Here is a 23,556-nt window from a genome sequence, read left to right as displayed (position 1 = left end):
TTAACCTGCATATCTTTTGATAGTAATTATATATTTATTAAATAGTTTAGTAAATATTTTCATGTTTATAGTTGGTTAAGATGAAAATGATTCCTACTTCAGAGAATAATAATGGTGGTGTATTTAATACTGTTACAACGAGATTATATTTTTACATTTTAAAATTTTGTATTTTCTTAAGATTTGATCTGTAAGATGTGAGGGTCTGAATAGCAGGCCCAGCCATATCGAATTTTCTTGTAAAACTAGTAAAAAGTATTAAACTGGAAAAATTTTCTGTTATTACCCAGATGAAAAAATTTTTAGTTTGTAAGATCTACAATCATTTTTTCAATTTTAATTTAAAATAATTCTTTGTTTAATAACACATACTGATTTCTAAATTACAAATACAACCCACAAATAGATAGCAAGAGAATTTAATACAGACTATATAATGTCTATATTACTGGTGTTGATTGTAATGCATGCCTACTACAGTAGTACAGTTTAAAATTTGTATTTTTCTAATGATAATTCTTCATGACAATAATTTTGATAGTGCTTAGGTACATTTGAAGTTTTTTTATTGCAACAGCTTTCTAATTAATCATATTTATTTCTGCATATGTTAAAGAATCTATTCAATAAATTGAAAACTAAATTATCTTGATTATTACATTGCAATCCAAACCAGTTTTAATTAAACAGAATAATCATATTATAGATTTTCAACATTTATCCTAACCTCAAGTGATGAATTCAAAAATTTACTGTAGAAATTAAACATGAATTCAATCTCATTTAAAAAATTCAGCTGTACAAAATGGTATTGCAAGCTATTTTTTTGTATTGTTTCTAGATTTTGTTTCTTATCATTATTTAAAAACATTGCTGCTGTTAATAATTTTGATAAACTGCACTTCATTAAACTTAAGACTCTTCAGTTTTCCATTGTAATAATTATTGGTTTCATTCATGCTGTCAGTGTCAGTTTATAGGTACTTGCAGAATTTTATCGATTTGTCTTATTTAGCATTATGCAAATAAAATTTATGTTATATATTTTTTCTATTTTCTTTTTATTTACTGTATGAGCTAATTATATAAATTATTATAAATCAAAAATTATTTACTTTATAGATTATAATATGAGTATTTTAATTTTTCAGATTGAAGTTTCAAGAGAAAAACTTGTAGAAGAAATCAAAAATCGTTTGACTGAAGTAAATAACTCTTAATGTTAGACTAAAATACAAAATTATTTTATAAAATTAACTAGTTGTGTTATCCTATATAATTTAACTCTTTAATATACAGAAATTTAAAATTTTTAGATTAAATTAAAACTTTTTATTTTCCACAATGTGAATTTAAAAAAGAAAAAAGTTTCTTATCCTCTTAGTAGCCTTTTTTTTATTGGAAAAAAATACCTGGAACTTTGTTTACTTTTAAGATTCCAAAAACATTATTCTGGTAATTTTGAACTATATTTAAGAAACATCTGTTTCAAATATGTCATAAATACATAAGCACAATTATTTTCTTGTGTTGAACTCCAATATTTATTTCTCATTTTTTCATATGTCTATATAATTTTATTTTATACCAAAGGAATTATTTTAAGCAAATTTTCCTATATTTGTAACTTGTAATATATTGTAAAAATAATCTGTATTCATAATATTTTAATAAATAGCTTAATACATATTTTAAATCTGAGTATTAAATTATATCAATAAATTTATTTTAAATTATGTAATGTTTTAAATTGAAATTAAATTTGTATACATTGCATATTTGTAATACTTTCAACAGATTATTAAATTAGTCTGAACAGTTTCCAAGAATATCATCAACTTGATATTTTCTATGAAATATAAAGGCAGAAAAATTTTTGAAGATTATTCACTTTAATTTCTCTGTAGAATGAACAAAATTTAATAATGCAATAATAAATGTTATATAAATCTGTATTTTTCTGATGTTATTGGTTTGATTTTTAAATGTAGTGTTAAAATATTTATGATTATACAAAAAGCTTCAATTTTTAATATAAGAGAGAATAATTTTTTTTTAATTTTTAAGAAGAATANTTGCATCCAAATTGATTTGATTTAAATGCATTTAAATTTTTGTGTTTTATTTTTTATATTGTAATGTTTTAGAATGTTCACTTAAAAAGCCTTGTAATAAAAATGAAAGTATTTGTGAATTTCCACATTTTGATTCATTTTATGAATTTTTTCAACATATTTTACTTTAAAATTTGATGTGATAATTCTTTGATGATATTAAATTTATGAAAATGTGAATTTGAACTAAATTCTTAATTTATTGTTTTTGTTTATTTAAGAATTTTTTTTAATGAATTTTTGTTCTTGCATTTATTTCATTAATGTAAGAACAGAATTGAATTTGATAATTTCTTGGCTAAATTGTTAAACAAAATTTTTCTTATTCCATAGTTATCATTTGATCTTAGTCTTGCAAGAGGATTGGATTATTATACTGGAATTATATATGAATGTGTATTAACNTATATCAGTGTGTAAGATATTCCTGAATAAATAGTGATGTTAAAGATGCCCAGTGTCTACCTATCACACAGTTGTGAAATAAAGAATAATTAAAAGACACAGTTTTGGAATAAGTCAATATTATTTATAAATTATCAAAGCATTATTGGATATGCTAAAGAAATAACTGATATAATAAAAACTTCCATACAATGTTATATAGATGCAAATCCAGACTTATTATTCATAGAGAAATAACTAATCTTTTCTTTGATGTTGAAAGGGAAAAATTAAGGATTTAGATTCAGGTATCTACACATATATGTATAAGCATCAAAAATGTATAAGCATCAAAAAATGCCACACACAGTCAGAATTATAGTTTCCTCTAAGACATGATCTAAATTTTGCCAATTATACAAGTTTAACATTGCATTCCAGCAAACTGGAAGTGCGACCATTAGTTCTATCTCACTTTGGATATTTAATTGAGGATTTCAAGCACTTACAGCACATTTTGATTTAAAAGTTCATCTTAACCTGCATATCTTTTGATAGTAATTATATATTTATTAAATAATTTAGTAAATATTTTCATGTTTATAGTTGGTTAAGATGAAAATGATTCTTACTTCAGAGAATAATAATGGTAGTGTATTTAATACTGTTACAATGAGATTATATTTTTACATTTTAAAATTTTGTATTTTCTTAAAACATTTGATCTGTAAGGTGTGAGGGTCCAAATAGCAGGCCCAGCCATATCGAATTTTCTTGTAAAACTAGTAAAAAGTATTAAACTGGAAAAATTTTCTGTTATTACCCAGATGAAAAAATTTGTAGTTTGTAAGATCTACAATCATTTTTTCAATTTTAATTTAAAATAATTATTTGTTTAATAACACATACTGATTTCTAAATTACAAATAAAACCCACAAATAGATAGGAAGAGAATTTAATACAGACTATATAATGTCTATATTACTGGTGTTGATTGTAATGCATGCCTACTGGTACAATTTAAAATTTGTATTTTTCTAATGATGATTCTTCATGACAATAATTTTGATAGTGCTTAGGTACATTTGAAGTTTTTTTATTGCAACAGCTTTCTAATTAATCATATTTATTTCTGCATATGTTAATGAATCTGTTCAATAAATTGAAAACTAAATTATCTTGATTATTACATTGCAATCCAAACCAGTTTTAATTAAACAAAATAATCACATTATAGATTTTCAACATTTATCCTAACCTCAAGTGATGAATTCAAAAATTTACTGTAGAAATTAAACAAGAATTCACTCTCATTTAAAAAATTCAGCTGTACAAAATGGTATTGCAAGCTATTTTTTTATATTGTTTCTAGATTTTGTTTCTTATCATTATTTAAAAACATTGCTGCTGTTAATAATTTTGATAAACTGCACTTCATTAAATTTAAGACTCTTCACTTTTCCATTGTAATAATTATTGGTTTCATTCATGCTGTCAGTGTCAGTTTATAGGTACTTGCAGAATTTTATTGATTTGTCTTATTTAGCATTATGCAAATAAAATTTATGTTATATATTTTTTCTATTTTCTTTTTATTTACTGTATGAGCTAATTATATAAATTATTATAAATCAAAAATTATTTACTTTATAGATTATAATATGAGTATTTTAATTTTTCAGATTGAAGTTTCACGAGAAAAACTTGTAGAAGATATCAAAAATCGTTTGACTGAAGTAAATAACTCTTAATGTTAGACTAAAATACAAAATTATTTTATAAAATTAACTAGTTGTGTTATCCTATATAATTTAACTCTTTAATATACAGAAATTTAAAATTTTTAGATTAAATTAAAACTTTTTATTTTCCACAATGTGAATTCAAAAAAGAAAAAGTTTCTTATCCTCTTGGTAGCCTTTTTTTTATTGGAAAAAAATATCTGGAACTTTGTTTACTTTTAAGATTCCAAAAGCATTATTCTGGTACTTTTGAACTATATTTAAGAAACATCTGTTTCAAATATGTCATAAATACATAAGCACAATTATTTTCTTGTGTTGAACTCCAATATTTATTTCTCATTTTTTCATATGTCTATATAATTTTATTTTATACCAAAGGAATTATTTTAAGCAAATTTTCCTATATTTGTAACTTGTAATATATTGTAAAAATAATCTGTATTCATAATATTTTAATAAATAGCTTAATACATATTTTAAATCTGAGTATCAAATTATATCAATAAATTTATTTTAAATTATGTAATGTTTTAAATTGAAATTAAATTTGTATACATTGCATATTTGTAATACTTTCAACAGATTATTAAATTAGTCTGAACAGTTTCCAAGAATATCATCAACTTGATATTTTCTATGAAATATAAAGGCAGAAAAATTTTTGAAGATTATTCACTTTAATTTCTCTGTAGAATGAACAAAATTTAATAATGCAATAATAAATGTTATATAAATCTGTATTTTTCTGATGTTATTGGTTTGATTTTTAAATGTAGTGTTAAAATATTTATGATTATACAAAAAGCTTCAATTTTTAATATAAGAGAGAATAATTTTTTTTTAATTTTTAAGAAGAATATGTTACAGAATCTTCATAGTTATATGCAGTTGCGAGCATAACGCTATTTAACTAGTAATGAGTATAGACGGGATGACAAAAGATAATCTCGGAGATCGTCCATAAATTACGTATTTTATACTTTTACGTTACGTTATTTTTATACTTTTACTATTTTGTCCCTCGTATTGTACATTGGAGTGGTGTAGTCAGGGGAGATGCAACGGAGAAATTGCAGCATTCGGCTATTAATGTCCATTTTTGAACAATTGAAATTCGTTTATATGTAAGTGTAAAAGTAAAGTCAGTCGTCACCCAAGTATAAATTTAAATCGTAGAACTGATAGTTTTAGTATTTTTGGTAACGTAATAAAATATTTTTTCTTTCACACCAGTATGAAACTACAGTAGAACCTCCATTATCCGGACCTCCATTATCCGGATTTTCGATTATCCGGATTGTTCAAAATAAACAAAAATTTTACGAATTTGCTGATTTGCACTTGGCGAATTATGACACTGTTTATGTACGTGATGGAATGCATAACTTTTTTTGTTTTAACAACGTCTCACCCAGCACAGTGGTCGTAAACTCTTAAATATAATTTACGTAGTAATNATTTTGGTGATTGGAAAATAGGAAAGTCTTGAGTAGAAGGAAAAGGTTCCGAGTATTAATTGAGGTGACGGTTAGGATTGATAGTTATAAGAGAATTTGTATCTAAGTTAAGAATTGGATTTTGTTTTGTCGGAATTCCAAGGGGAATAGTTCTAAGTTAGAATAAGACTTAAGTTTGTCGGGTTGATTTTGTGATTTTGATTTTGATTAATAAATTTGTTGTTTGTTTATAAATCTTGTACATAGTATTTGTTAAACTTGATTAAACATTTATTATTGAGAATTTTTTGTGGCTAACTTTGTTCTTAATTTTTTCCGGTGCACGCTAAAAGTCCAGGCCTGGCAACTAACAAACGCGAACCGCGTAAAGTACCCGTTAGGTCCCGGCTCTAAGAAAAATTCGTTGTAGAGCGGCAAATTAAATATAGTACTTTACAACAGGGTTTCGATGAATTGGTACCCTGGTCTATTTGCTTAACAATTGGGGGTATGACAGATTGGCACCCCACTCAAGAAAGAGTTAAAGGTGGAAAATGCGTTACAACTTTTTCTTGATTGAACATGAACTTCCTTCTACAATATTTTATAATAGGGTTATTAACTGTTTCTACTCTTTGTTCAACAGTCATCAACTATTTNCACTGATTCGATATAACGCGGTTTGCTCGAAGCCTAAAAAAAGCTCACAATTTACGTTGATTCAAATTATCGCAACATTTCATTGATTCGTATATAATTTTCTTTCACACCAGTATGAAACTAATAGCTCAAAGCAACCACGCAATCACTGTCATGAGTATGAGTGACAAAGCATGGTAGTATGGATAAAGCTTGAGCATAACGCGAAGTAAACAGTGTAAGTCGGCAAGTGTGTAGAAAGTGCTGATTCTAGCTAGAGGCACTAATAAAGCAAGTGTATGCTTTGATCTGCACATTTTTCAGACAGCATTTCTTCAAAAATTAATTTTATAAAAATGAAAATTTGGCACTCGACATGTAAGTGTCAGGTGCTAGAGAAGCTGCAGAAGTAAACAAATCTATAAAGCATCGGTTTGTTACAAGATGATATACCAGCACAATTCTACCGAAGTACGATGGAGGGAATTCTCTTAATGGACCACATATCTGGCGTCAGCCTGCTAGAAAAGGGACGAGAGGGTCGGATGATGGAGTCTGTTCCAGCTTCAAAATATGGAAATGTGTAGTTAGGTAAATCTGATGGCGGAGATTTCCGCCATCAGATTTACCTAACTAACGGAATCTTATAACAAGTTATTTCGTTTTTTAATGTAGGTGTTGCTATCAATGATTTTCAAGATTTCTAACATCATTTGGTGTTTATATTGGGTTTTTTAAAAAAATCAATTTATAAACTTTATTTTATTATTAAGTTTCAAAAATTTATTTCATGGAGTTGTATAAAATTTTTTTCGGAGTTAATATTTACTATTTTCTTTTTTATTGTTGTAAGGTCAGAATTACTTGAAGGTCAACAATTTTTATGGAAAAAGTGGACCTCAAAGGATTTTTTCCATTATTGATAATCGGATTTTCTGACATGATGTTGACAAAACAATATCATCAGATGTTCAGTTTGCCATAAAGTTCGGTTTACAACCTGTAGATGAAGATTGTATGAAATGCAATGGTCGTCTTAAATTAATTTATAGAAAGGATCGTGATTTAATTTTATTTCGATGTCACAAATTCAAGTTGAGCCGTTCACAGTTTGACGAAACTTTTAAAGGTAATTCGGAAAAATTTCATGTGAAACTATTTTTTCTATCATATGGCATTTAATTTGTATAGAGTGTACGTTGAGAACGACCTGTTTGGCCGTGGGCGTAAGTAATACAGCTGTTGACTGGGCAAACTTCATACGACATGTTACGATGATTTCCTTGTATAATTTATCCTAAATGAAAATTTGTGGTCCTGGAAAGATTGTCGAAATCGACGAAACTGTTGTGAGTAAAAGAAAAAACGAAAACGGTAGGATTTTGAAAGGATCCAAGTGGGTTGTTGGTGGAATTGTGCCTTTTGCCCCAAAGCAATCCCTAAGAAATCTGAAAATCGAAAGAGGAAGAAAGAAGAAACGTGTGTTAAAAGTACGCGAAAAGTGTTAAGTAAAATAAAACAAAATGTACGTACTAAAGATTTTGCAGAATTATGTTCTAGTTAGAAGAAATAGAAGAAAAATAAAATCATTTTAATTGTGAGTACAAGTTTTTTCTTTATTATATGATTTTGTTAGTATTTGCGCAGTTTGCCATCTTGTTTGTGGACATAGCGTTCACAAACAAGATGGCGACCGGAAGTGCCACCATCGGGTGTACCTAACTTCACATTTACCCAAAATACATTAAGGTGAGTTTCGGTATGATCGCCAGAACGAAGGCATGGACATTGAATGTGAAACCTCAGGTCGTCACGTTCTTTGCTGTGTGCCTTAACTAGATTAAGATTAGATTTTATTTTGAAACCATGTCAATATTCCAGACATACTCTTTGATATCTAAACGAAAACATCAGAAGCACGAGATGCAAAAAAATTGCGGAGTGAAAAAGTATGACAATTTAGATGACAGTCAATTTTTTTTTTGTTAGGAGTTTTTCTTTGGTAAAAGATAAGCTTGCACTTCTAAGCGGTACTCTCGCAAGATTTTTATTATTGTTTTCTACATTTCGATTTGACGCTTATACGCTTTCAATATGCCGCGACGTATTGAAAGCGTTTATAACAATTTTAATTCGCATAAATTTGAGCTTAGACTGGATAATATTTTGAATGAAAATCATTCGTTTCAGTGAAATTTTATCCTTATAAACATAAAATTAAGTGATAAAGTAAACTATCTCTATGGAGAACCCCCGTGAACTTTGACCTATCGACCCGGAAGTTCCTCACTGATAACGAGAGGCTTAAGTTTAGAACTTCAGTTTCCTAGACCCAGTAGTTTTTCTCTAGGAGCTTCTGTAGTGCCGAAATAATAAGAAAATACGGCTTTTTGACGATATTTGCTCTTTTCGACTGCTTATACAGTAAGACCCGCTTAACGCTGCCTCGATTAACACTGATTCGATATAACGCGGTTTGCTCGAAGCCTAAAAAAAGCTCACAATTTACGTTGATTCAAATTATCGCAACATTTCATTGATTCGTATATAATACGATTATTTACGAACACAAACCAATCAGAAAAAGGTGCGCTTTCTTTAAATCTATGTTTGTTTGGTGCAATTTTGGAAAAAAATATAACATCATGGATGCCATAGTCAGTATCGAATTCGCTTGGCAAGAATTAACCCATAAATGCACGAACGGAGTGTGGAAGAAGTTATGGCTGAAGGTATTCAAGAATTCTCAATGAGAAGAACCTATCGCTGTATCGTTAGGTTGACCAAAGTCAACCTAATCGATACAACAGGACTAGGAGATGTAGACGAGCAGGATATTGAGGAGTTACAGCAGGTTTCTGGTGAGAATCTTATCAACGACGACCTTCAAGAACTGGAAGAACAAGGAATTCGTGTAGAACTGGAAAATAGTGATTCTGAAAACGAAGAACCCAAAAAATTTCTCTGCAGACTTCCTTAGTAAAAATAGTAAGATAACCGAAATCGTCAATCAAATTGTAGCAAATGATCCAGATTTTGAAATGAGTGCAAAAGCAAGACGAGACGTTTTGGATGCGATCTCCTGTTACCGACTTTGCTTAAGAGAAATATATTTAGAAAAAAAAGATTTTTTGGGAAGGCAACTAATATTAACGGACTTATAGATAAATGTTTACAGGACAATTTACTGACACAACGCCTCGGTTCACTACAGTTACAACTTGTTTTCATCGCGAAATACTAGTTTATGGTTTAGCAATTGATGATGGCTGCATAAGAAACTAAGACACATGACATATACAAACTGAATTTATATTTTTATTCCAATCATTAATTTTTATGAAAGGATTTAAACAAGTTCATCGGCAATATGCTAAATATCGATCGACACATTCGCATTAAAATTTCCAAACAGTACATCTCATGCCAACAAGTCAATACATTTTATTATATTTTTATATTATAAATAAAAATATGATTTTTGTAAAATGTTACAAATATGTTATATTTATAATATTTTTAATATTACATGCAATAACGTTAATGTTTGATAATTTTATTGTTGTTTAAACTTTTTAAAACTAATAGAAGATAAAATTAAGCTTTTTTGACGAAAGCGTGAATATAGCCTGCAAGTAACATTCAATTATTACCCATTTGTAAAAATTTACAATTTTCATTATTTAAAATATTTTCAAAATTATTTTTTAAAATATTCAATTCGTGCAGAATATTTAATTCTGTCGTTATATTCAATTCTCTATCTTGTAGTATTGTATTTTTGACAATGTCTTGCGTCTGACACACATTCTTCCAAAGTCGAATTTCTATTTCGTCTAAATCATCCTTAATTTTTTGAATTTCTTTTAAAAATTCTACGTTATCCAGTGAATTTGATAATGGATCATTTACAGAATATTCAATCATTTTTTCCTCAAATCTCTGTTGACTCCTGCCTTCAAAATTAGCTAATTTTTCTGATTTTTCAGGTTCATCTTCGGGTCCTTCCTCTTCTAAAAGCTTTCTGTACTCAAAGAAGTTCTTTTTAGATTGACGTTTTGGATAATTTCGACATAAAAAGAAAATAAGAGTCAAAAGTATGTTAACTGTAATAAATACCCAGATCACAATGAGTAGTTCTTTATTCTGTTTCCTTTTCCCCTTTATAAATTGAGTTATTTTCATATCGGTTTTATTTTTCCGTGGAATGATACTTTCGTTTGTTTTCGTATATTCGTACAAATTATTATTATTGATAATATCCAAATTCCTGGTTTGCTTTTCTTTTCTTTCAACTTCATTCCTGTTTGGTTCATTTAGTTCTTGATAGGGAAGTTTTGTTTTTATATCAGTAAACAAACTAGATACTGTAACCTCTGCTGTTTTCTCTGACCGAAAAAAGCTTTCTAATTCGTCAATGACGTTGTCTTTATGATTTTTTAACTGTGAATGATAATTTGGCCCGTTTTCTATAACTTTCCGAGATGAATATTTATCTCCAGAATCAAAGCTTGGAAATGAAATGTAATTTAATTTATATTTTTTGGTTGGTATTAGTAAATTGTGGTAATAATCTGTCATATAGTTGACCTCAGGATATATATTGTCGTCGAATAGAAAATTCTTGTCCGTGACATCTTTCTCAAATCTATTTTCTAAAAATTTGGTTGGAAAAGATCTCAACTTTTTGACTGTAGATAAGGGAATTGTTGAAATTTCTCGATAAACAAGAGAAAATATAAAAATTAGATAACAAAACATAACTAATTACGAGGTAATAATAAAGAAACACGTTCAATGAAACAATTGAAATTACTTTTTTATTATTAAATAGTTTTCATATCCAAAATTTAAATTTATCCGTTATTTATCGAAAATATTCAATTATGACGATTTCTTTTTTCATTTTTGACTTTTTATTTCCCTGCGAAACTGGTGCCTGATGTATCCGCGAAGGCGGTAAAGGCACCAGCTTGTCCAGGAAGTGATAAGCTGTTGCCTTTACTGCATCAGCCATCCGGCTGTTGTATTATTAATATTGATTACATCAACTCATAAAATTATACGGGTTGTATCAACTGCAATACGAAAAGTTGTCTTTGACTAAGGTGATTCAGGTTCTTATCCAATTCAAACTCCAAAATTTTCCAATTTTAATATTTGATGCTTTCTGCCATGTGAACACCAAGAGATTTTTTAATCATACTCATCATGAATTTCATGGGGTGCTAAGGGCCGTGGTCCGACATATTCGGAGCAAACTGCCCATGAAAAATTTCCGGAGTTCAGATTCGATCTCGGCTATCCGGAAGCGAAGGCTGATGCCTTACCTCCTCGGATAGGCATTTTTTTAAAACTTTTTCTGATCTGTAGGCACTAAAAAGGCTTTTTTCCAGGCCCACAATGTGGCGACTGGATGGTGAGGGACAGAATCCAACATATCCAGAACAGACCTCCCATGAAAAATTTGAGTCCATTGTACCGTTCTGGAGATCCTGGGATCGAATTCAGGTGGGAAACACCATAAAAGTTTCTCCTTGGAGTCGCTGAAGTTGCTCGCCTGGATTCAATCCCGAGATCTCCAGAGTGGTACGTTGACGCCTTAGCCATCCAGCCGGCGACCAAAGATTAGTCATAAACTTTGAATTACTATTTTAATCGATTTATTTCTGTGATAATGGTTTGAAGTAATAAAGTATACATTAATGATAATTTACTACTTCAAACCACTATCACAGAAATAAATCGATAATATGAATCAAATAAACTATTAGTTTAATTCTGTTACCATGGTTACTAGATAATTTGGTTGGGGAGCTACTATTGCTCTCACCCTCCGTTTTCATTCTAGGGACAACTCCCGATAGGGCGGCGTTCCGATCGTCCAAAGGGTGAAGTTGGCGAGAGTTTCATTTGCACGTGTGTATTTTTGTGATGCAGTCTGAAAAATTGTAACCTATAAATTTCCACTGTCGTTCGTCTGTCCTTAATCTCGACAACGGAGTTAAAAGAAAAAGGAGATCAGATATGGAAACAGAGGCAGGAGGCCTCGATTAACTATATACGAACTTCTAATGCAAACCGGAAATCACGTTATTTCAATTCTAAACTTTTCCCCTGAAAGCAGTAAATAGATAACCGGTACGACTTTGTTGCTAACGGAAAAGTATCATGTACAGAGGCTAGACACTATTTATTTGAGGTGGAGAGCCTATATTTCAAATTAAATAAATTAAAAATTGCAGCCCAGCATTGTGACATCATCACAATGGATGAATAAATTTTATTTCGGAAAACATAACTTGATTTTTAGAAAAACTAAATTTACTCTTCTGAAATTGAAAAGGCATAGTATTACTGGATACAAGTCCCAAACAAATATATCTATAAATATGATGTTGAATATGTGACAAATAGAAGACCATATTTTAACTATTTTCCTATATTCATTTTCCAAGGTAAAACTTTTAAAACTACTGTAACCTACAAATTTTCAAAGTTTAAGCTTCAATTTTAGTTATTAAAATTTAACATTTCTTCAATTACTATTCGTTATAAATGCTACATACCATAATAACTACTACCGTGTTAGGATACAGTCAATAGTTGTTATTAAGGTATTGAATAAAGTAAAAATTTTTTAAAATAATAATAATTATACCTAGTATAATTTAAAAAGAAAAGAAAGACAACACAATAAAATATGTCACAGAACAAGTATATTAATTATATTTATTACTTTAAAAATATGTAATCATTACTTCAATTAAACAAAAAAAAAAAAAAAACTTAAAATTCTACAGAAATTTTAATTCTCAACAAGGTAATGATATATAATTATGTACATTTAATGCAATTGTGATATAATAATAATTATTTTTGGTCCCGGAATTTATATTACACTGTTCTTGCAGTGTTTTTCATATTACATAATATATTTTTAAACTGAAAAAAGAAGTATGGGATTGACCAAATAAATAAAAAATAAAATTACCATCATAAAATAATTAAAAAGAAAATCCTATAAATTCTTCTAATATATTTTCATTACTTAAAATCAAGAATTTATTCAATTAACATTTCAAAATTATCTCAAAAATTGATAATCCATAACTTCTCATTTCTATTATTATAGCTTAGAACACTGAAAATAAAATATGTCTCAACCATATTATTATTATTTTTTTCAAATTCAAACACTTCTGATACTTATAAATCATTACAGAATTGCATTTTAAAAATATATAAACTTTTAAAATTAAAATTACAAAATTTTTTCAAGCAAATAAAAAAAAATATTATACAATTAAAATTTTTTTCATGTAACTTAAAAAATAACAAAATAAAATTTCTATTTTTGTTTGGTAATTTAAAATTTTTTTAAACTAATCATTTAAAAGTTCATTCATCATTTAAAAGTGGTATTTTATATGTACGGGACATCATATTGAAGTTTTTTTAAAACTTCATTTCATGACTCATTAAAACGTTTTAAGAATTCATCAATGGTTTTTTTATATATTGTCTTTAAAATAATTTTAATTAACAAGATTTATAAACTGCTCCAAAGAAATCAATTTATCATAAATTTCTTAACAATATTCAAGTTTATTAATGTTTTTATTGTTTTAATATATAATGAAAATAGATTTGAAAAAATTTCAAAAGCTGATATAAAAATTTTTGTCAATTTATATATATATTAAATATTTTATTCGTATGAACTTCTAAAATGGTATTATAACTTCTAACATAGCAAATAATTATTCTACAAACTAATATTAAAGAAATTTTATATATGTTCGGTCTAGAATAAGTAATTTTACAATAAAAACACATCAAATTTAAACAAACTTAATATTACAGAAATTAAACTTAATTCAATCAGCACAGTTTTAAATAAAACTACTTTATTGACAAGTGTAAAAATCCAGTCTTTAAAATCACATGCTTTCTTGAAACATATTAGGCTGATGGTGTACATGATGTTTGGCTTAAATATTCCAATAATGAATTAATGATCTAACTGCAACATCCAAACAACTAAAACATTTTCCCACACCAATAACATGACATTTGATGTATTATGCAATGATTTAATTAACATTTTTACTTAAGCTGGAAAAAATTGGATAAGTAACCAAAATTTAAAATTTTTTTACAGATTTCAATAACATATTGGAATAATTTTTTACAATGAAATACATTAGCACCAGCAGCATCTTCAACAATGTGTTGATGTAAATGAAGAGCTTATTGAGTTTAGAATTTTATTTCTGTTTTGTACTCCTTTGGACCTGAAATAAAAATAAAAATAAAGGTTAAATTTTAATTAACTCTCTAAAAATCTTTACTGCATAAACAAGATTGTTTCAGCAACAATAACTAATTTAGAATTTAATAGATATATAATCTACAAAAAACCAGCAATAAAATGAATTAAATATTATTCTTATATGAATAAAATACCATTTCGTATCGTAAATGTATTCTAACATGAATAAATGACGTTATCTTTGGTATAGAGTAATTTATTAACAATACAATCTGCCTAACACAAAGATATGTTGGAGATGGTTGTGATCTACTTCAATATATTTTCTCACATATATCATTTTATATTATAACTAGCTGCAAGAACCCGCTTCACTGGGTTTTTATTTGTGGGCAAAAAGTAACGATAGTGAAGATTAAGAACGGGTAAGATTGGCTATAATGTAATTATTACATTATAGCCAATCTTACCTGTTTTCACAGAATGCAAGAATTAGGTCCCCCATTTCCAGACTAATTAGAGAATTTTTACATGAGTCTAAAAATATGTTTGATTTCCCACAAAAATGCAAAAAACTGCCTGTAAATCTTGCATGCCGCTTTATATTAACACTTCCTTTGTTACTCAACACTTCCATTGTTANTCAAATTCAAAACAAATAGCACGAGCATTCACCAACTTATTCTGCTCATTTGCGAGATCATTGCTAATACATTGTTGACATTTGTGTCTTTGTGTAAATTCATAAAAATCTTTAAAACTCAGATCCTTTACATTGAGACACATAGCACAAAAAAACTGCTTTGCATCTTTGCGAATAATGTATTTTTAGTGATATTTGGCTTTATATTTATATGTTAATTTATTTATTGTTCTAAGAATGCTATAGTTTAAATTTTAAAAAAAAAAAAGAAGAGAAGAATCTGGAACGCCAGAATGGAAGAGAGGTTTTGAACACTGTAAGGTTGAAAGAAGAGTTTGTTCTTTTTGAGGAGTAAAGAAAACATTCAAATCTGTTTCGTGTAAGGATTTTTGTTAAAAAAAAAAAAAAAGACTCGTAGTGATACTGTATTCACTACAGTATTTGTCTCAATTTCCCTATAAATGTGTTATTACATTTTACACAGTATGATGTATCAGTTGGCATGTTATTTTCTGTTAAGTCTAATTACTCTTCATCTATTGAGAAGAAGGTTAACACTAATAAAACAAAACAAAATTTATCTGATAGTATGCCTTCTTAATGAAATATGTTTAGAAGTTTAAATTTCCACAAAATCTGAAATTCCACAAAAAGTACAGTTATCACAAATAATATGCAAGAATACTGCAAAATAGCATCAGGAAGCAAACTTTCTGATGCTATTTTTTATTTTTGCCATCATTTCTTATGCTATCATAATAATGTTAGCATAAGAAATGATGGCAAAATAAAGCATAAATAATGATAGCATCATTTCCTGATGATATCATTATTTTTGCCATCATTTTTTATTTTTGCTTCCTGATGGCAAAAAGAAAAAAAAGAGGTTATTTATACTTGACAGTAATATTGAAGCATCTAAAGCTTTGTCCATTCTGAAATTTGGGAATTGTCAAAGTATCACTAATTATCTGGTTTCATTTTTAGGTAGTACGGATATTATCTGAAATAGAAATTGAACTGACATTCAAAATCATTTAATTTATCAGTTTCTGTTATCAGTCCACATGCCTGAAAACATTCAGACAATGTGGAGCACAGGCCCTGCATTGGTCCTTCCTTTTATGTGAGATATATAATGTAAAGTTTGAATTATACAGTTTGAATAACTGCCTGTATTTATTCCATATTTGTTAGTTCCATCAATCTTATAACTAGAAAATAGGTTGGTTGATTAGACTAGAAAAATGTGATATATAATCAACTTATGTACCTTTTTCAAACTTTAGACAATTGATGAGCAATTAATTAATTTTGACAATTGATTACTAATCTGTTAATGAAATTAATTGGATGACCAAAACCTTTTTTCTATTTTTAATATAATTTAAATCTTAAATTGATTATTTTTGTTGAAGAAAACATAAGTTTGTTTGGAATATTTAAAATATTACCTAATATTATTAAAATTAAATATATAATTGTGTAAAATTTTACATATATGTTTAAAGGAAATTCTGTTAATTGTACTGGTGACGATGATGATGGAGTTTCAGTTGGAAGTATTGCTGGGGGTGGACGATATGATAAATTAGTTGGAATGTTTGATTCAAAGCATAAAAATGTTCCTTGTGTTGGGATTAGTCTTGGGATAGAACGTATATTTTCAATTATGGAAGCAAAGGCTCAAGTAAGTTTTAAAAAATAAATAATAAAAAATTTTACTTAATATTTTTTCATTGTAGTTAATATGATATAATTATACATAAGCCATTAAAAATTAGGAAGTTTTTAATTGTTCATATAAAAATTTTTGAGTTAATAATTAATAACTAGAAACTAATTATTTAACAGTTCTATTTAATAGAATTGTGTACAGTTTTTCAAATATAAATGTAAAATGCAATGCAAATATATCTTGTAAAGTGAAATTCTTACAGCAATAGAAGCTGAATCAAATGGTTTCTAATGAAATTTTAAAAAGTATATAAGAAGCTATAATACTTTTCAGTTCAAGTACAACTTAAAGTTAGATAGGTTTATAACTGGATATGATATGAAACTGAATTTTGCAGACATAATCTGATACTGATAATTTTCAATTCAGTTTGATCCTTTGCTTCTCTCCAAGATGATACAATATTGAATTCTATTGATGTGATCTGATACCAAAAACTCTCGATTCAATTCGATCCATTACTTCTCTCAGTACTCTACAGTATTGTTAATAAATGAAGGCCTAAAAATTTGTTGGTTTATAGAATATACATTTTATTCACTAATCATTTAAATTCAAATATAAAGAAAAAAAATTTACGAATTGATTTAAGAGTCCCTTTCAGATTTGGGTCCTAAGCAATTATTATCTAGTTTGCATAGACCTGACTGGTCCTGTTTTTAAAAAATATTTGGACACATCTTGAGAAATTTATAATAGTATAGAAAAATTGCCCAATTGAAAACACTGTTGCCAGATTACCAACTGCTTCAAAATACAGTAGAGCGTCGTTTATCCGAAAGCTGGTTATCCGAAACGTCCGTTATCCGAAAGCATTCCAGTCGGCAAATTTAAATTTTTGCTAGTGCTGTGGCACTGCAATCTTCGGCTATTTCTCGGGCTACTCAAATATTTTACGTTTTTGATACTAAATTAACATCTGAAGTATAATTTTTTATTGTTTTTATATTTTTCAATAAATTTATTTTGTTTGTACAAAATAAAAAAATAATTTTTAACNACTGAAACTGAAAAAAACTGAAAAGTATTATAGCTATAAGAAGCTATAATACTTTTCAGTTCAAGTACAACTTAAAGTTAGATAGGTTTATAACTGGATATGATATGAAACTGAATTTTGCTGACATAATCTGATACTGATAATTTTCAATTCAGTTTGATCCTTTGCTTCTCTCCAAGATGATACAATATTGAATTCTACTGATGTGATCTGATACCAAAAACTCTCAATTCAATTCGATCCATTACTTATATCTCAGTACTCTACAGTATTGGTAATAAATGAAGGCCTAAAAATTTATTGGTTTATAGAATATACACTTTATTCACTAATCATTTAAATTCAAATATAAAGAAAAAAAATTTACAAATTGATTTAAGAGTCCCTTTCAGATTTGGGTCCTAAGCAATTATTATCTAGTTTGCCTAGACCTGACTGGTCCTGTTTTTAAAAAATATTTGGACACATCTTGAGAAATTTATAATAGTATAGAAAAATTGCCCAATTGAAAACACTGTTGCCAGATTGCCAACTGCTTCAAAATATTACCAAAACTAGCAATAATTTATCAGACCTGGCAACATTGCTCACACATCATTGCCTGTCCTTTGCCCTGTCTCTATCAAATTGGTGCCCTCCAAGGGATATATTCATAGAATTTAAATAGAATAAAATCAATCAACGCAATTAAGCACAGTTGTGACAAAATTTGTTCCAACTGTATACAGTGGGCTTTCTTATTTATCTTTTCATTGTTTTATTGATGTAAATTGATGTCACAGTTCCAAACTTAAAAGAATACTTGCACTAGCATCAGAGATTACATCAGCCAAAATCAAAATGTACTGTACATTCTAAATTGTTTTAAAGTAATCTGTGTTTAAAAATATAGTAAATAATCTTTATCAGTAAATAAATATATTACATATCGTTCTAGACTGCATATTTAATATCAAAAAACACTTACTACAACACCTTTTCTTGCAGTCGACGTGTTTTTTAATAAATATATTAATTTTTTCAGTAAGTGTTTTTTAATAAATATATTAATTAAAAAGCATTCTAGTTTTGATTTAGAATAAAAGATATTTTTAGAATAAATTTAAATCATAATTTCTGTACTTTACAAGCTTAAATACAAAATCTGAAAATAAATTTAAATATAAAAATATCTAAAATTTTTGTTCAGAAAAGAAATGTGTTTATTTATGTCTACAATTCTCTTTCATTTGTTGCTAATTTGTGTATATATAATTCAAAATTATTAAATGTTACATTAAAGATTTTGGTGGAAAAATTGCATTTGAGTTTTAAAAATACTTATCTGTTTGAAAATTAAAATAAATAAAAGTTTTAAAATTTCAGCTTATTAATAAAAAAATCAGAACAACATGCACTGAAGTTTATGTTGCATCTGCCCAAAAGAAGATGATTCAAGAAAGAATGAAATTGTGCAGAGAGCTTTGGGATGCAAATATAAAAGTAAGTGTGTGATACAATTTATGCATTTTTAATTTCTTAAACTACCAGCAAAAAGTTTTATCATTTGCTTAGATCACCACTAATTTTAATTTTGTTCCAGAAGGTTTAATTACTCATTCATTATGAGTTGTTTCTATAAAAGTTTTAAATTTACTTATTGAGCATGCAGTTCTTTAGTAGTATGATACTTTACATATTTCTGTCAAAATAATTTTTTTTAAAATCAAACTATAAAGTTGCAGGATTATTCTCGTGCTCTGTATTAAATTAATAATTGAATTCAAGAAAGACATTCTGTTGGAAGTAGAATAAAACATGAATGACCAGTAATTACAAATGATTATGATGTGAAAGAAATGGTATGTAAAAATAAACTTCACAAAACTGAAGTTGACTGAGGAGGGGCAACAATTGCCTGAAATATGTACAAACATTAAATACGTGTATCAACTAAATAAAAATTAATGATGAGATTTGCCTTGTCTCAGAGTGAATACACTATATAGTTGGTGTTTGAGTTGCAGAGTAAAATTTATTAAATTTTAAAACAGGTCAAAATAATTAAATGCATTATAAAATCTAAAAATTCAATAATGAAAAAACTAAATATAAAGATTTTCAAATTTCAGAAATGTAAGATTTCTTCAAACTAAATTTGCTAATGAATCAAAATATCATAAATAAAATCATTTTGAATACATATAAAACAACAAAGTCCAAGTATGATGTTACACTAATTTTTAAAATATCAAAGTCTTTAAAAAGTGTAAAAATACAGTGATTTCAGTAATTGCCTTTAATTAATATTTTTTAAATTTTTACTTCATATACTTTACTAATTAATATTCTAATGAATTTGGATAATTCAAAATATTAGTATTCTCATAATTCATTGTATATTGTATAAAAATGGTTGAAATTTTTGTAAAAATAACTAATTTTTATATTTATAATTACAATATAAATAAATAAGTAATTATATTATTTTTTTATTTTTATCACAGACTGAACATTCCTATAAATTGAATCCAAAACTTCTTGATCAGTTACAATATTGTGAAGAACATGCAATACCTTGGGCTATTATCATTGGTGAAAGTGAGTTGCAAAAAGGAATTGTAAAGTTACGGCATGTTTCAACTAGAAAAGAGGTTTGAATTTGTTTTTAATATTATATGCATAGCTTATCTTATAAATCGTTTTCATTTCAATTTATTATAAATTAACAGTCTATCAGTGAAATATCATTAACCTGTGATCATATGTAATTGTGGTGATTTTCCATATCATCTAGTTTTTTTTGCAGGCATTTTTTACTACATTGACTAACTTAGCTGTATTTTCATGATATCTTCATGCAACATTCTATCAGCTAACTGTAAACATTTTAATTGAAAATTGTTTCCACTTATCACTGGCCTTCAAAAAATTAATTTAGGAAAATGCCATCTTACACAGGTGATTGTGTACAGTTTTTCACTGGTGATGATATAAAATCAACATCACTAGTGAAGGTTAAGTGCTGTTCAGTACACTGTTGGAAAATTTTAATTGTAAATATATGTATTTTAAAAAAGGATGTGTATTAGTTAGCACCTCTTTACTAAATGTCTTAAAGAAAAAGCCAGTGGAAGAGAGAGACAAATGCCCAAAACACATATCAGTGTGTAAGATATTCCTGAATAAATAGTGATGTTAAAGATGCCCAGTGTCTACCTATCACACAGTTGTGAAATAAAGAATAATTAAAAGACACAGTTTTGGAATAAGTCAATATTATTTATAAATTATCAAAGCATTATTGGATATGCTAAAGAAATAACTGATATAATAAAAACTTCCATACAATGTTATATAGATGCAAATCCAGACTTATTATTCATAGAGAAATAACTAATCTTTTCTTTGATGTTGAAAGGGAAAAATTAAGGATTTAGATTCAGGTATCTACACATATATGTATAAGCATCAAAAATGTATAAGCATCAAAAAATGCCACACACAGTCAGAATTATAGTTTCCTCTAAGACATGATCTAAATTTTGCCAATTATACAAGTTTAACATTGCATTCCAGCAAACTGGAAGTGCGACCATTAGTTCTATCTCACTTTGGATATTTAATTGAGGATTTCAAGCACTTACAGCACATTTTGATTTAAAAGTTCATCTTAACCTGCATATCTTTTGATAGTAATTATATATTTATTAAATAATTTAGTAAATATTTTCATGTTTATAGTTGGTTAAGATGAAAATGATTCTTACTTCAGAGAATAATAATGGTAGTGTATTTAATACTGTTACAATGAGATTATATTTTTACATTTTAAAATTTTGTATTTTCTTAAAACATTTGATCTGTAAGGTGTGAGGGTCCAAATAGCAGGCCCAGCCATATCGAATTTTCTTGTAAAACTAGTAAAAAGTATTAAACTGGAAAAATTTTCTGTTATTACCCAGATGAAAAAATTTGTAGTTTGTAAGATCTACAATCATTTTTTCAATTTTAATTTAAAATAATTATTTGTTTAATAACACATACTGATTTCTAAATTACAAATAAAACCCACAAATAGATAGGAAGAGAATTTAATACAGACTATATAATGTCTATATTACTGGTGTTGATTGTAATGCATGCCTACTGGTACAATTTAAAATTTGTATTTTTCTAATGATGATTCTTCATGACAATAATTTTGATAGTGCTTAGGTACATTTGAAGTTTTTTTATTGCAACAGCTTTCTAATTAATCATATTTATTTCTGCATATGTTAATGAATCTGTTCAATAAATTGAAAACTAAATTATCTTGATTATTACATTGCAATCCAAACCAGTTTTAATTAAACAAAATAATCACATTATAGATTTTCAACATTTATCCTAACCTCAAGTGATGAATTCAAAAATTTACTGTAGAAATTAAACAAGAATTCACTCTCATTTAAAAAATTCAGCTGTACAAAATGGTATTGCAAGCTATTTTTTTATATTGTTTCTAGATTTTGTTTCTTATCATTATTTAAAAACATTGCTGCTGTTAATAATTTTGATAAACTGCACTTCATTAAATTTAAGACTCTTCACTTTTCCATTGTAATAATTATTGGTTTCATTCATGCTGTCAGTGTCAGTTTATAGGTACTTGCAGAATTTTATTGATTTGTCTTATTTAGCATTATGCAAATAAAATTTATGTTATATATTTTTTCTATTTTCTTTTTATTTACTGTATGAGCTAATTATATAAATTATTATAAATCAAAAATTATTTACTTTATAGATTATAATATGAGTATTTTAATTTTTCAGATTGAAGTTTCACGAGAAAAACTTGTAGAAGATATCAAAAATCGTTTGACTGAAGTAAATAACTCTTAATGTTAGACTAAAATACAAAATTATTTTATAAAATTAACTAGTTGTGTTATCCTATATAATTTAACTCTTTAATATACAGAAATTTAAAATTTTTAGATTAAATTAAAACTTTTTATTTTCCACAATGTGAATTCAAAAAAGAAAAAGTTTCTTATCCTCTTGGTAGCCTTTTTTTTATTGGAAAAAAATATCTGGAACTTTGTTTACTTTTAAGATTCCAAAAGCATTATTCTGGTACTTTTGAACTATATTTAAGAAACATCTGTTTCAAATATGTCATAAATACATAAGCACAATTATTTTCTTGTGTTGAACTCCAATATTTATTTCTCATTTTTTCATATGTCTATATAATTTTATTTTATACCAAAGGAATTATTTTAAGCAAATTTTCCTATATTTGTAACTTGTAATATATTGTAAAAATAATCTGTATTCATAATATTTTAATAAATAGCTTAATACATATTTTAAATCTGAGTATCAAATTATATCAATAAATTTATTTTAAATTATGTAATGTTTTAAATTGAAATTAAATTTGTATACATTGCATATTTGTAATACTTTCAACAGATTATTAAATTAGTCTGAACAGTTTCCAAGAATATCATCAACTTGATATTTTCTATGAAATATAAAGGCAGAAAAATTTTTGAAGATTATTCACTTTAATTTCTCTGTAGAATGAACAAAATTTAATAATGCAATA

General features: G+C 27.0%; 1 protein-coding gene across 1 annotated transcript; it reads left to right on the top strand.

The window, feature by feature from the left end:
• The first annotated feature begins 2,450 nt into the window (after positions 1–2,450).
• On the top strand, positions 2,451–23,233 carry LOC111636081 (histidine--tRNA ligase, cytoplasmic-like). The gene is made up of 5 exons (XM_023381250.1): positions 2,451–2,518; positions 16,747–16,927; positions 19,341–19,457; positions 20,462–20,608; positions 22,776–23,233. Exons 2-5 carry the CDS (start codon positions 16,838–16,840, stop codon positions 22,842–22,844), a joined length of 423 nt encoding a protein of 140 aa, XP_023237018.1. The 5' UTR covers positions 2,451–2,518; positions 16,747–16,837; the 3' UTR covers positions 22,845–23,233.
• Positions 23,234–23,556: the final 323 nt, after the last annotated feature.

Source organism: Centruroides sculpturatus, unplaced genomic scaffold, assembly GCF_000671375.1.
Source record: "Centruroides sculpturatus isolate CEXI.00-Female unplaced genomic scaffold, Cexi_2.0 scaffold962, whole genome shotgun sequence".
Classification (NCBI taxonomy): domain Eukaryota; kingdom Metazoa; phylum Arthropoda; class Arachnida; order Scorpiones; family Buthidae; genus Centruroides; species Centruroides sculpturatus.
The sequence above is the reverse complement of the archived record's forward strand: the minus strand, read 5'-3'. Positions and strand labels throughout refer to the sequence as shown.

Excerpts from the sequence above, each read along its gene's own strand:
- LOC111636081 (XM_023381250.1), top strand. The coding sequence starts at position 16,838 with ATGTTTGATTCAAAGCATAAAAATGTTCCTTGTGTTGGGATTAGTCTT. Across the intron at positions 19,458-20,461 it reads TTTGGGATGCAAATATAAAA|ACTGAACATTCCTATAAATT; the intron begins GTAAGTGTGTGA and ends TTTTTATCACAG. Across the intron at positions 20,609-22,775 it reads ATGTTTCAACTAGAAAAGAG|ATTGAAGTTTCACGAGAAAA; the intron begins GTTTGAATTTGT and ends TTAATTTTTCAG.